General features: G+C 51.5%; 1 protein-coding gene across 2 annotated transcripts in view; it reads left to right on the top strand.

The window, feature by feature from the left end:
* The window catches only part of Aldh1l1 (aldehyde dehydrogenase 1 family member L1), a 48,838-nt gene extending 41,621 nt beyond the window's left edge, over positions 1-7,217 (top strand). For both annotated transcript variants that reach the window (XM_036182232.1, XM_036182231.1), the window contains exons 20-23: positions 2,530-2,695; positions 4,984-5,089; positions 6,212-6,411; positions 6,941-7,217. In XM_036182232.1, coding sequence (XP_036038125.1) covers positions 2,530-2,695; positions 4,984-5,089; positions 6,212-6,411; positions 6,941-6,996 — 528 coding nt within the window. In that variant the 3' untranslated portion in view covers positions 6,997-7,217. The remainder of the gene's footprint in view (positions 1-2,529; positions 2,696-4,983; positions 5,090-6,211; positions 6,412-6,940) is intronic.
* Positions 7,218-12,597: the final 5,380 nt, after the last annotated feature.

The raw sequence follows: 12,597 nt of genomic DNA, 5'->3' as shown, positions 1-12,597 counted from the left end.
TTGCCCCAGCCCCAGTGTTGGGCAGTGTTTGCTGCAAGCTGGCCATGGAGTGAGGAGGGCAGCTTCTGCCAGCTCCCAAGACTGTCAGCTTCTGGGGACCTGACAGGTGCCAAGCAGCAGCTCCCACTAGAGTTATTGGGTAACTTAACAAAACCTCAAAGGTAGGGCTGTCTTATTTGCTTGTTGTTTGTTTGTTTGTTTGTGGTGCTGGAGCCCAGGGCCTTGGCTAGTGAGATGATTGCTCTGCCACTAAGCACAGCCCCAGCTAGGAATATTTTTAATTATTGACTTTTGGGTTTCTCAGTGGCTTGGCTTCATTGTGACCAGCCTCATCATGTGAGATTGACATTGATAGACTGATACTTATCCAACATAAAACCAGAGAGGGAAAAACTCCAACAGTTGGAATAAAGTTATGGGAGGGTGTAGCACGAATCTTAAAAGGTCTTATAAATAAAAACAAACCTGGAGCCAGGTATTGCGGTAAACCGCTGAAAAATCAGAGAAGCAGAACAAGCCACAGCTACCTCACCTCGCCAGTTCCTCAGCTGATCCTGTTTCTTCAGACTGGAAGCCTCTGAGTCCTTATCCAAATGAATCTCAGCTGAACTGCTTCTCGAAAGCCTGAATGCTTAACCAACTAAAAGCTTCTAGTTTCTGGTCTTCACGCCTTATATACCTTTCTGCTTTCTGCCATCACTCCCTGGGATTAAAGGTTCACTTTCTGGGATTAAAGGCGTGAGTCACCATGATTGGCTGTATCCTTGAACACACAGATATCCAGGTAGATCTCTGCCTCTGGAATGCTAGGACTAAAGGCGTGTGCTACCACTGCCTATCCTCTATGTTTAATATTGTGGCTGTTCTGTTCTCTGACCCCAGATAAGTTTATTAGCATGCACAATATTTCGGGGAACACAATACCACCACAGTGGGGACACAGGTTGGCCCAGCCAGAGCCCTCACCCGTCCGTAATCTAGACAGTGGTGTCAAAGGCGATGGCATCTGAGGTTGGAGGTGTCCCTGTGGCAACTGTAAGTCCATCCTGGGTCCTGAAGATCAGGCAGGAACCCAACAGAAATGTGCAGGGATGCTGGGGCATGGCGGTGGCGAGTCTACCTGTCACTTTATGTACATTGTGGCTAGGACACCCTGAGAAAAGGATGGGGTGAAATGGCCATTTAGGAGCATTTCCTGGGAGGAAGGTCTGTGTTACAGAATGCCTGTCATAAGTGATTCATATGGAAGAAAGGTTCCGTCGGAGCTCACAGTTCTGGGGTACATGATGCTTGGCCCCATTGCGTCGGGTCTGTGGTGAGGCAGAGGATCATGGTAGAGAGCGCACTACAGAGTGATCACTTCATGGCTCTGGGAAGCAGAAGAGAGGAAGGAGCTGGGGTCCCACTATCTCCTTCAAGGGAACAACTCCAGCGCCCTTACTCCCTCCTGCTGTGTCCTGTCTCCTAAAGGTCCCACCACATCCCAACAGTACCCCCAAGCCTGGCAACCCAGCCTTCAACACATGGGCCTTGGGAGGACACTGGGGCCAAACCAGGGTAGTCAGGGATGGGTCTGAGTATGAAAGGTGACAAGGGCAGGAAAGGGCAAGGACCGAGCAGCCTTGCTGTGTGACAGGTGACACCCAGCACCCAGTGGCTGAGCTGACCTGGCTCACAGTCCATCCAGACTAGGGTGCGCCCTGAACTGAGTGAGGGTGAGACAGATTTGCCCAATCCCGAGACTCCAGGTCAGGAACCTGGGAGCCGGGCCATACAAGACAGGGACAGGGGCCGCTCTCCCAGAGGCCGGCAGACCTGCCCTATGGGCAGTAGATTCTGCCCAACTGTGTTTCCTTTCTTCATCCTCCACTCTGACTCACTTTTAAAGAAAAGATTATTTTACATAGATACATGTTTCTCCTGCACGTGTACATTACATGCTTGGTGTCTGCAGAGGTCAGAGGATGGCATGATTCCCCTGGAGTTACAGATGACTGTGAGCCTCTGTGTGTGTCTGGGGACCAAGCCTGGTCCTCCGGAAGAGCAGCCAGTGCTTTTAACCCACGAGCCATCTCTCCAGCCCCGACTCTATGTCCTCCTAGCATCCTAGCATCCAAGCTCCAGAGCCACTAGATCACCTCCTCTGTCACTGCCTGGTGACACCCAGGCAGCATCTTTAAGCTACAAAGCTAGACTCACTTTGAAGCTGGCTGAAGCAGAGGGAGCCTTCCCAGAGGAGGCCACTCTCAAAGGATTTGTTGAAACAGCGGAAAATGGAAGCAGATCTCGGTAGACTTGAGCCTTGGAACTCTTCTCTCTCCTGTGTTCCTCTGTCTGTCACTGAGACTACTGTAGTAGATGGGTTTGGAGTCAGGCTGAGAAAGCCCCAGTAGCTGGGAAATGGCTTCCACACCTTCTTCAGGGCCCTGTGGTCAGCATAAAACTGCAGAGGTGGGAGATGTCCCAGTACTGACCGTTGTAAGACACTGTGGTGACACTGAGCAGGACCTGACTGAGGAATTTCTGCAGGTGGAGGAGGTGGGGAAGATGAAAATTGGCAACCCCCTGGACAGAGACACCAACCACGGCCCGCAGAACCACGAGGCCCACCTGAGGAAGCTGGTGGAGTATTGCCAGCGTGGTGTGAAGGAAGGGGCCACGCTGGTCTGTGGTGGGAATCAAGTCCCAAGGCCAGGTCAGTCAGAGTTCTCCATCTCACTTGGGTAAACTGAGGCAGCAAATACTAGGCCTCTGGTTTCCAGCCCAGCCCTAACTGGACATAGCTGAAAGCCTATGTGGTCAGGATCCAGGCCTCCAGCTCAAATTGGGACCCTGGATGTAATGGGCCTTGGCTGTTGGGTTACCCTCTAGACCCAGGTCTGGAACTGAAAAGATGAGGAGTCCAGAACATTCCTCAGTGCTGGCACAATCTGCTGTGCAGGGTGTTGCTGTTGACATCACTCTACCACGGTGTCAGTCTCCTCTGACTTGAGGTCAAGGTTATCCCTCTTGGCAAAGTTTCTCTTCTGAACAATTGTTTTGTGGAGTTGTGTGACTTCTGGGGAGACATGAACTAATGCCTACTCACCCCAGTGAAGGCACCAGTGACCACTCCAAAGAGACGGTCCTACCCATCTCTACTTAGGGAGCCAGTGAGTTTATTGGGGTCACTCACAGGAACATGAATAGTTCAAAGGCAGTTGCACCAGAACCTGGGTGCCGACTCCCAAAAGCTGCATCCTGAAACACCCTCAAACAACTTGGATGCAGCTCAGCTGCCATCTGTAGTGAGCAGATGACAGGGGCCTGATGTATCTTGTGTCACTTTTTTGAGCTTCCTTCCTCCCTCCAGGGACTGTTTTAGCTCAGAGGAAATAGCTGGGCAACAGGTGGCAATGCCACAGTGTCCCTCCAGTGATGGCCAGCTGCCCTTAGCTAGGAGTGAGCATTTGCCTGGGGTGGGCAATCCTTGAGATGGTGCAGATCTTCATAGACACATTGCTTAGATCACCCATCCAGCGCTCTTGACATAGCCGGCATTAGATACTTCTACCTGAATGGTCCCAGACACTTGGCTTCAACATCATCTCACTGAATGTCTCAGTTACTTTTCTATTGCTCTGAGGACCCCATGACCAAGGCAACTTACTGAAGAGTTCATTGGGGGCTTACAGATTCAGAGGGCGAGTCCATGACCATCATGCAGGGAGCATGGAAGCAGCCAGGCCTAGCTCTGGAGCAGTAGCTGAGAGCTCACATCTTGAGATAACATCTATGAGGCAGGGAGAGCTAACTGGGAATGGCATGAACTTTTGAAACCTTACAGCCTGTCCCCACATAGATGCCTCTTTCAACAAGGCCACACCTCCTAATCCTTCTCAAGCAGTTCCTCCAGCTGGGGACCAAGCATTCAAATACATGAGCCTATAGGGCCCATTCTCCTTGAAACCAGCAGTGTCTGACCACAGACACACTTGCTTCTCTGGAATCCACTTAGTTCTTCTAGCCACTCAAAACAGGAAAGCAGAAGCCACATGGATGGAGCCTTGTGCTGCCTACCCACAGCACCATAGCTCCACACCCTGCTTGCCTTTGCTGTCTGCCTTTTACACTCTACAAGGAACCCCACACAGAAGGGTTCTCATTAACTGCTGGAATGGAAGAGGGGAGGATAGGACACACCCCTTTCTGGCCCCTTGATTTTAATTCCCTCCTGGTTCTGTTAAGTCTGGCACCTCATTTATACCTTGGCTCTCCTGCACCCCTGCCATCTTCTGCACCTCATCCTGACAAGTGTCCCTGTGAGCCACTGACCTTTTGTTTATTCGCCTGCTGGGAGCTCTTGGGTTCCAGTGCTCAGCAGTGCCCTCCTGCTTCAGGGACAAGTTTCCTGACTGCCTCCCTGGCCTCATTTGTGAACAGTGTGACTTGTCCTTAACCCCGTTCATCTCTTGCACCCTCTCTAGATGCTTCTAATCTTCTGCCATCTGTATTTGCTGCTCCTCAGCTTGGCAAACAGCTCCCCAGTGTCCCACCCAGAGAACAACTTATCATTTAGCTGAAGTGGCATCCAAGCACAAACTTCCCTGTATCACCAACGTGCAAGTTCCTCAAGGCTGGGGACAGTATGGCAAGCCATAGCAGGGTGTGGATGGCAAAGTCTGGGGTAAGCACTGTTCACAGAGCAGTGAGAGGGATCCAGTGGGGCCCGTGCAGCCCCCAGGAACATGTGGGGACAGCACATTTGTTCTCTAAATGATAAGGTGGAGAATTTTCTAGATCCCAATCAAGAACAGGACAGATCAGGGCTGACACTTCTTGACCATTTCTATGTGGAAGGCAGAGGATGAGGCACCTGGGTCTATAGTGCCCCTATTAGAACCAGAGCTGAACAGAGAGCTGTGTGAGCCAGGCCCTGGCCAGTGTAGGGAGGAGACAGTCAGGCTAACTCCTACATGCCTCAGGCCTCTGTCTCCCCCACAGGCTTCTTCTTTCAGCCAACAGTCTTCACAAACGTGGAGGACCACATGTACATCGCTAAAGAGGAGTCTTTTGGACCCATCATGATCATCTCTCGGTTTGCTGACGGGTATGTGAGCCACATGCCTCTCAGGTCTTTTGCTCTGTGTGCCTGGAGTCTTGACATCAGCTCTAAAAGATGGTCCATGAGAAGGAAACTGAGTCAGTGAAGAACCTGTACCCAATACCTGGGCTGCCTGCAGAGGCCTCTTATTGAAGCACATGGGGCTCCCTTTGCCCTCCCTGCCCTGGGCCAGAATGGCCTCTAGGCCCAGATGAGCAAAGGGCAATTTCTCTGTATGTCCCTGCTTCCTTGTGTTTGCCCTCCATCTCTCTGGTATTACTTATAGTCTGCCAGGTCCTGTTCTCATGGTGTCCTGCTGAGTACCAACCTGACCCTAAGTACCATTAGGTCTTACTCATGCTTCAGATTGGTTGAATGGAGTTAGCCTGTCTCAGCTCTGTGCTACATCTGGACTTGCCTGGTATAAAGGAAGTAGCTATGCTCATCTGGGCTTAGGCTATCTCTCTATGGCAGTCTCAGTCACTGGCCTGGAGCCTGGGTCCCATGGAAGCCAGCTGGAGGCAGCAAGGATCCTCAGGAGCTAGCCTCAGAACACAGCTAGGATGGCCCAGGAGCCATCCAGGCCATCAGGTTAAAGAAAAGGAAGGGTCCATTCACAGTGGAGGGACTGTAGCTCTGTAGACACATTTGACCGGCCATACCTTTTCCTGACTCATTTTTTAGGCAAAATGATGCCTTTGTCTTCTTCTTCCAACAGATTATCACAATGTGACTACAGTCACCAGCTTAGGCTGACTGCATTAGAGTTCACTGTCTCTGCCAAGCAGACACAACCCCAGCTCTTAGGCCTGATGTCTGCTGAATGTCCAGTCTACGTCTGCCCAAAGCTGCCTTTCTGGGCCCCTTCCGGCATGAGGAGGCCCCATGCCCAGCTCTGTTCTGTGAAATAGTTATGCCCCTGTTCCTCCTAGTCTGCTCTCCTCTCTGCTGCCCCCTTTCTGCAGTCTTGATCTGATCTCAGCACAGTTTTTTCCTGTTAGGGTGTCATGACTGAGAAGCAAGGGGTTAGCAGATTCTGGGGAAGCAGATTCTGATTTTTGCCTTGTCCCAAGTCCAAAACTTGGTGCTTTGAGCATCCCTCAGGGAGTCCTTGGATTTCCCCTGCAGGGATGTGGATGCCGTGCTGTCTCGGGCCAATGCCACAGAGTTTGGCCTGGCCTCTGGTGTCTTCACCCGGGATATCAACAAGGCCTTGTATGTCAGTGACAAACTCCAGGCAGGCACAGTGTTCGTCAACACATACAACAAGACTGATGTGGCCGCACCCTTCGGAGGATTCAAACAGTCGGGATTTGGCAAAGATCTGGGTAACCAAACCCTGTCAGTGGGTCTGCTTTCATGTATTCACTCAGCAAACTCCTTCAAAGGCCACCAAGTGCCAGGTTCTGTCCCTAGTGGCACATTGAAGAAGACAGCTGGTAGCTGCTCAGTTCTTGCTGGGAGGGGACACTCTTGGAGCTGAGGCATCACACAGCAGTGTAAAGAGTATATCCAGGAGATATATACTCAGGGTCACAGGGTGGGACAGGAAGATACTTCTTGGCTGCTGATAGTGAGCAGGGCACCCATCCCACCTCCTCTACCACCACAATGTAGTAGGGGCCAGAACAGGTTCTAGAATGGCTGCCCCAGACTGGTTCTGCATTCCCCTGCCTGCACTGGAGCCCAAGCCCATAGCTTACTGCAGGGGTGGCCTGGGTATGTGATTTCCCCGGGGCCTTGGTTTCTCATCTGTGGAGAGAGCCAGGCTGCCCACAGCTGTGTTCATCTCAGGGATACCCCAAGAGGAGCCATGCACAGCCTTAGCTTGACCCAACAGAATGTGCTTTCTTGCAGGAGAGGCCGCCCTGAATGAGTACCTGCGGGTCAAGACTGTGACTTTTGAGTACTGAAGCCAGGTCTCCATGGTGCTTCTCCTGTATCCTGTTGGCCTCCCCTCAGGGACCCTGTCCCCTCTCCGGTAGCTCAGAACCCTCCTGTCCACAGCACCACTCCCTGAAGTCTCTGGAGCTATCAGCCTGTGCCCCTTCTGGCGACAGGACACCCTCAGAAGTGGCTCCAGTGGAGTGGGCAGCCATGTCCAGGATGAATAAAGATGTGAGCAGGGACAGCTTGCACTTTGTGTCGCCTCTCTGTCTGGGTGTCCCAGATGGTCCCAGAAGTTACCTTGAGTCTGGGGCATATAGCATCACTTGACCTTCAGAGAATGAAACTCTTTAGTGGCTACCTGGAGGAAATGCGTGTGTCAGCACATGCTTCCAAAGGAAAGAGCTGAGGTCAGTGCGTGAGGCTGTAAAGAAGGGTAACTCCCCAGAAACAGAAAGTGGGACTTTCAGGGCAAGCCCTGGGCCAGGAAGCAGGCCCGCCTCCTCTGTAAGGACCCTGGTCCTCTCCAGACACTCGGTGGACTTGAGAAGTTGTAGTGGGTCGCCATCCCAGCATTGGCCTGGAAGTTCCAATCCCCATTGAGGCTTCAGTAATGGTCACGCCCACAAGGCAGAACCAGGGAGGAAGCTGAGGGAGGGAGCCACCCAGGCCTTTGGAATTTGCACCACGTTGGGTGCCAGATATTGGTGTAATTATTAAGGCCACTCCACGTAGTTAAAAGGGAGGTTTATTTTGTGGGGTAACTTACAAATGAAGGGATAGGTTGTAGGGTCTGGCAAAGGTATGGTGCAGTCTGGCGGTGTTCTCTGGAGAACTCTGGTCTACCTCCAGTGTCCAGGGTCCTAGAACCAAGAGAGACCTCTCCTCTCAATCCTGGGTCTTCAGCTTCTTCCCTCAGCCCCTCCTGGTAGGCGTGACCATTACCGAAGCCTCAATGGGGGTTGGAACTTTCAGGCCAATGCTGGGATGGCTACCCACTACAAGAAGTCATGATGGCAACCTGGGGCTTCGCCCTGCCTGACATCTAAGACCAGGGCAGCACCCCGTCCTCTACCATGTGTATTTCTTGTCATCTTATACCACCCCACCTAGCTAAGACACAGCCCCTGCAAGTCCTCTGCTACCTGTGTGCTCCCCTGTGGGTGCCCGAGGCCCTCCTCCCTGTATCCTCATCCTAGAGGTCCCCCACACCACAGACTTGCCATTGTCTTGGTTTACCTTCATGTTCATTCTATTCTTGGCCAGACAACCACTACCACCTCTCTCTGGCTCTGCCTTTCTGAGTCCAAAAGTTTTTAAAGACTTCTCTGCCCTTCTTCAACTCCCCTGGCCAAATAGGGAGTGACCTAGAGCAGCCTATTTTTGTGTGGGAAAGATTTCAACCAGGCCTATGTGGTATCCTGGCCTTCCTTCACATCCCCACCCATCTCCTTCCTAAGCACAGCACAAGCCTCATAGTGACATCTTGGTCAATGGGAAGCTGTATGCCTGACATTGGTCCCAGAAGATGGCAGTGGGTTTAAGAATTCCTTCCACCTATGATGTCATAAGTTGTGTGATGTAAACATATCACTCCTGTACCTGTGGTGGAGCTGTGGAAACCCCACTGCATGGCTGCTGGGGTATGAAATTGCAGCCGTTCACAGTAGCGCTCTCACTGGCCATGTGTTTACTAAGATAATCAGCATCCATATACTCATTTTTAAAAGATTCATCTTATTCATTTTTTTTGTCTGCGTGTTTGCATGTATGTACACACATGCATGCAGGTACCAGAAGAGATCAGAAGAAGGTGTCGGATCCCTTGAAACCGGAGTGATAGGCAGTTGTGGTTGACAGACACGGGTGGTGGGAATCAGGTAACCTACAAAGCAGCAAGCTCTCACTCCTGAGCTGTCTCTCCAGCACATGCACTCACTCTGTGACAGTGACAGCATGGCCTGACAGCACAGTTCTTGGAGCTTATCCCAGTCTCAAAGTGGCATAGGACAGTAGCTTGTGTTCCCCCACATGTGAGCACGGGTGGCGGCAATGGTAACCACAATAGCTTGGCTGTAGCCTCTCAGAGGCCTTCTTACAGGTCTGTGAAAGATGTGTGGTTCCCATTGTGTGGCCTGTTCTGAGCCGTGTGTGTGTGTGTGTGTGTGTGTGTGTGTGTGTGTGTGTGTGTGTAGTTGGGGGTGCTGGGATGGTTTCCTGCAGGGTCCTCTCCCCCTGCTCTGGGCACGTTCAGCCTTGCTTCCTGATGCCCGTGGAAGGGAAGAGTATGCTTTTACAACACTGTTCATTTTTAAATGGGATAGGGACACACCGTTGTGCCCATTTTTAAGGGTGTAGCTTAACTGCACTAAATGCCACCCTGTCATTTCCAACCCCCACCTCCCTCCTGTCCCTGAACCCTATTTTCCTCATGTCAGGGTGGTCTGAGAGTCTCTGGCCAACCAGCAAGCCTGTGGTAGGAGAGGTGAGGAAGTCCAGGTTGGCTCTGGGGTCTGGGCAAGGCACAGCCACATGTCCCTCACATGTCCACCAGAGGGTGCTACATCATGCTCTCTACATGGTGCCCCATGATGGGAGCTCATGGGGTCTTGCCCTGCTATGGACTGAAATATGTTCCTCCAAATGCTAATGTTAAAGTAGTAGTCCCCGTGCCTCTGAATGTGAGTGCACCTGGAAGCAGGGGCTTTTCATGCTCAGGGAAGACAAGCTGAGTCTATGAGCCCAGAGTTCACATTCAGCGGGGGTGGAAATAGAAACATGCCAAAGTCTACAGCCTTTACCACATGCCCCACAGGCCATCTAAAAGTCTTCTTGGGGTAGGGATAGCTCAGTGGGAAAGCAATCATCTAGGTGAGAGAGGCTCTCAGTTCTATCCTCAACATACATGTGCACATGTTGCGTGCACACATACATATATTGTATGTGTTGCATGTAACATTTAAAATATGTTACAGGGTTTAACATCCTGTAGTGGTTTGAAAGACAATGGCCCTCAAAGGGAGTGGCACTAATGGGAGGTGTGGCCTTGTTGGAGGAAATATGTCACATTTCTTTCTTTGACCAACTCACTTGCTCAGGACAGACAGCCTTATTCACTAAAAGCCATGGTTTTAGGTTCAGGCCAGACTTTGAATCCCTGCTCTGAGCCGGGCAGTGGGCTTTGAGGTCTCCTATACTCAAATTACACCCAGTGAGACAGATCACTTCCTGTTGCCTGCATGTCAAGATGTAGAACTCTCAGCTACCTCTCCAGCACCATGTCTGCCTACAGACCTCCATGTCCTACCATTATGATAATGGACTAAACCTCTGAAACTGTATGCCACCCCAATTAAATGTTTTCCTTTATAAGAGTTGCCATGGTCATGCTGTCTCTTCACAGCAGTAGAAACCCTAAGACACCTCCTGTTCTGGCATTTCTTCTTTTCATATTCTCCTGCCTCCAAACATGAGACAATTCAGGCCCTTTGCAATGTCCTGAGGGGAAAGATTGGTGTCCTGTGAGGAGACCCTACGTACTGGCTCTCCCAGCTGCCCTGGGATACTCTCCCCTTGCCAGCTCCTTGTGTGCAGTCAGCTAAACCTATCTTTAGTGTCAGGTCAGTCTCCTCAAGGCCTTGGGTCAGTCCTGAGAGAGGGGTGTGTTTAGCTGCCCGAGTGCTGTCCCTGTAGACTACAGCAAGTCAGAGCTCCAGACAGCAGCCATACTTATGTCCGAGCTGAGCTGTCCCCACTGTGGCCCTGCAAGCTGACCAGCCTGCTCCTGACTTCCCCCTTCCTCCTCCAGACAGACGCAGCAACAGTGCTGAGACCACTGCGGAGTCCACTGAGAAGTGCTGTAAGTCTTCCATTGTCCCTGAAGGGTCGGCAGTTCGGGGCCGGTCCAGGACCCACAGGGAGAGGCTTCCTAATGAGTCAAGAGCGTACCTAACCTTCCAAATCTGGCACTGCCAGATACTTGCTGATGGAAGCCTCAGTTTCCTGCCTGAAAACAGCAACTGCAATGCCTGTCCTGCCTACTCCAGCCTTTCATGGTGATGTGGGCCACCACTGTGTCATTAGGTGCCATGGTCCAAGTGCTATGACCATTGCAGCATGGAAATTTCGCTCATGCAAATTCACTAGTGGGTTCCCAGTGACAGCTTAGCCTTCCTGGTAGCCCTTGGCGACATGCACAGCTGTCAGAAAGGGCTAGGGGTGGGGGTAGGGTGTGGTAAGCTGCTTCAGACTTGGCCTAACCCAACGCTAGTCAGCGCCTCTTGTGGGGCTGGTCTCAGCTGTCTGCGGAGATCCCTGGGAGGCCAATTGACCTGACAGGACAACAGTGAAGATAGACTTTCCCATGGGTATGACGAAGGCCAGGGATGACATTGATTGTGTCCTAGATGGGCAGGCTTGAGGGGTGGAGGGGGCATCCTAAGCTAGCTTTTGGCTCTCAGGAGGAGAGTGGTGAGGGGCCACCCTGAGTGGACTTGAAGCATCTTCTAAATAATCAGAAAGCAAATTTTGCTTGGGGGAACTTTCTTTCCATTTCATATGTGAAATTAGTATTTTAAATGATTTTGAAAGGAGATGGCAGGTGTGGTGTTATAGAGCTCTAATCCATGTAGTCAGGAGTTCAGCTCAGGTTTTATGGGTTTAGGCCAGCCGACACTACATAGTGAGGCCTTATTTCAAAATAAAGAGAGATAATCCACAGGTTAGTCTGTGTGTGTGTGTGTGTGTGTGTGTGTGTGTGTGCATGCGTATTCACGTGTGTGTCTGTCTCTGTATGAGCGTCTGTGTGGTGTCTTTGTGTGTGTATCTGTGTGTGGGACCCTGAGTATCCTAGGCAACCACTCTGACACTGAGCCCCATCTCAGCCCTGAGCCATCACCATCTAACAGGAACTGGACAATCAGGAGCCAGCTCCTTCACCCAGCCATTTCTTTCACCAACTCACTTGCTCAGGACAGACAGCCTTATCCACAGAAAGCCACGGCTTTAGGCTCAGGCCAGACTTTAAATCCCTGCTCTGCCAAGGCAGTGTATGTAGCCTTGGGCAAGTGGGCACCTCTAGCTTCTTGGCTCCCTGACCCATGAAAGGATATTGGCTCTGCACAGCCCGCTGGATGAGGGTGGCAAAGGACCCTATAGAGTCCTGGAAAGTATGCTTTCTTCTTTGTCATTGCTTATTTACCAATGTCCCCAAACCTTTCAGAGGCCGTTCTGACACCCTGCTCTGCCCCTGCCTGCCTCTGGCTACCTCTGTCTTCAGTGACTCTGGAGGGTGGCATCCCCCAGGAGCACCAGTTGCACATGAGGACTGCTGGGTGCTGGACTTTATGTATCCTGCTGTCTTCTCCTTCCTGAGGGATACCTCTGAGTTCCCAGAAGCCCCCAGAATGGCTCAGGGAGCTCACCTTGTTGGCCTGTTTGTTTGTTTGTTTTCTGTTTCTGGAGCTGAGGATTGAACCCAGGGCCTTGTGCTTGCTAGGCAAGTGCTCTACCACTGAGCTAAATCCCCAACCCCATGTTGGGCTGTTTGTAGTGAACCTTCTGTTTTCCTTTTCCTCCCCACCCTTCCCACTCTCTCACAGGGCTTTCTGGGTCAGCCTTCAAGCAAA

This window comes from Onychomys torridus, chromosome 3 (genome assembly GCF_903995425.1).
Source record: "Onychomys torridus chromosome 3, mOncTor1.1, whole genome shotgun sequence".
Classification (NCBI taxonomy): Eukaryota; Metazoa; Chordata; class Mammalia; order Rodentia; family Cricetidae; genus Onychomys; species Onychomys torridus.
Note: the sequence above shows the minus strand (reverse complement) of the source record. Positions and strands in the feature narration are given on the sequence as shown.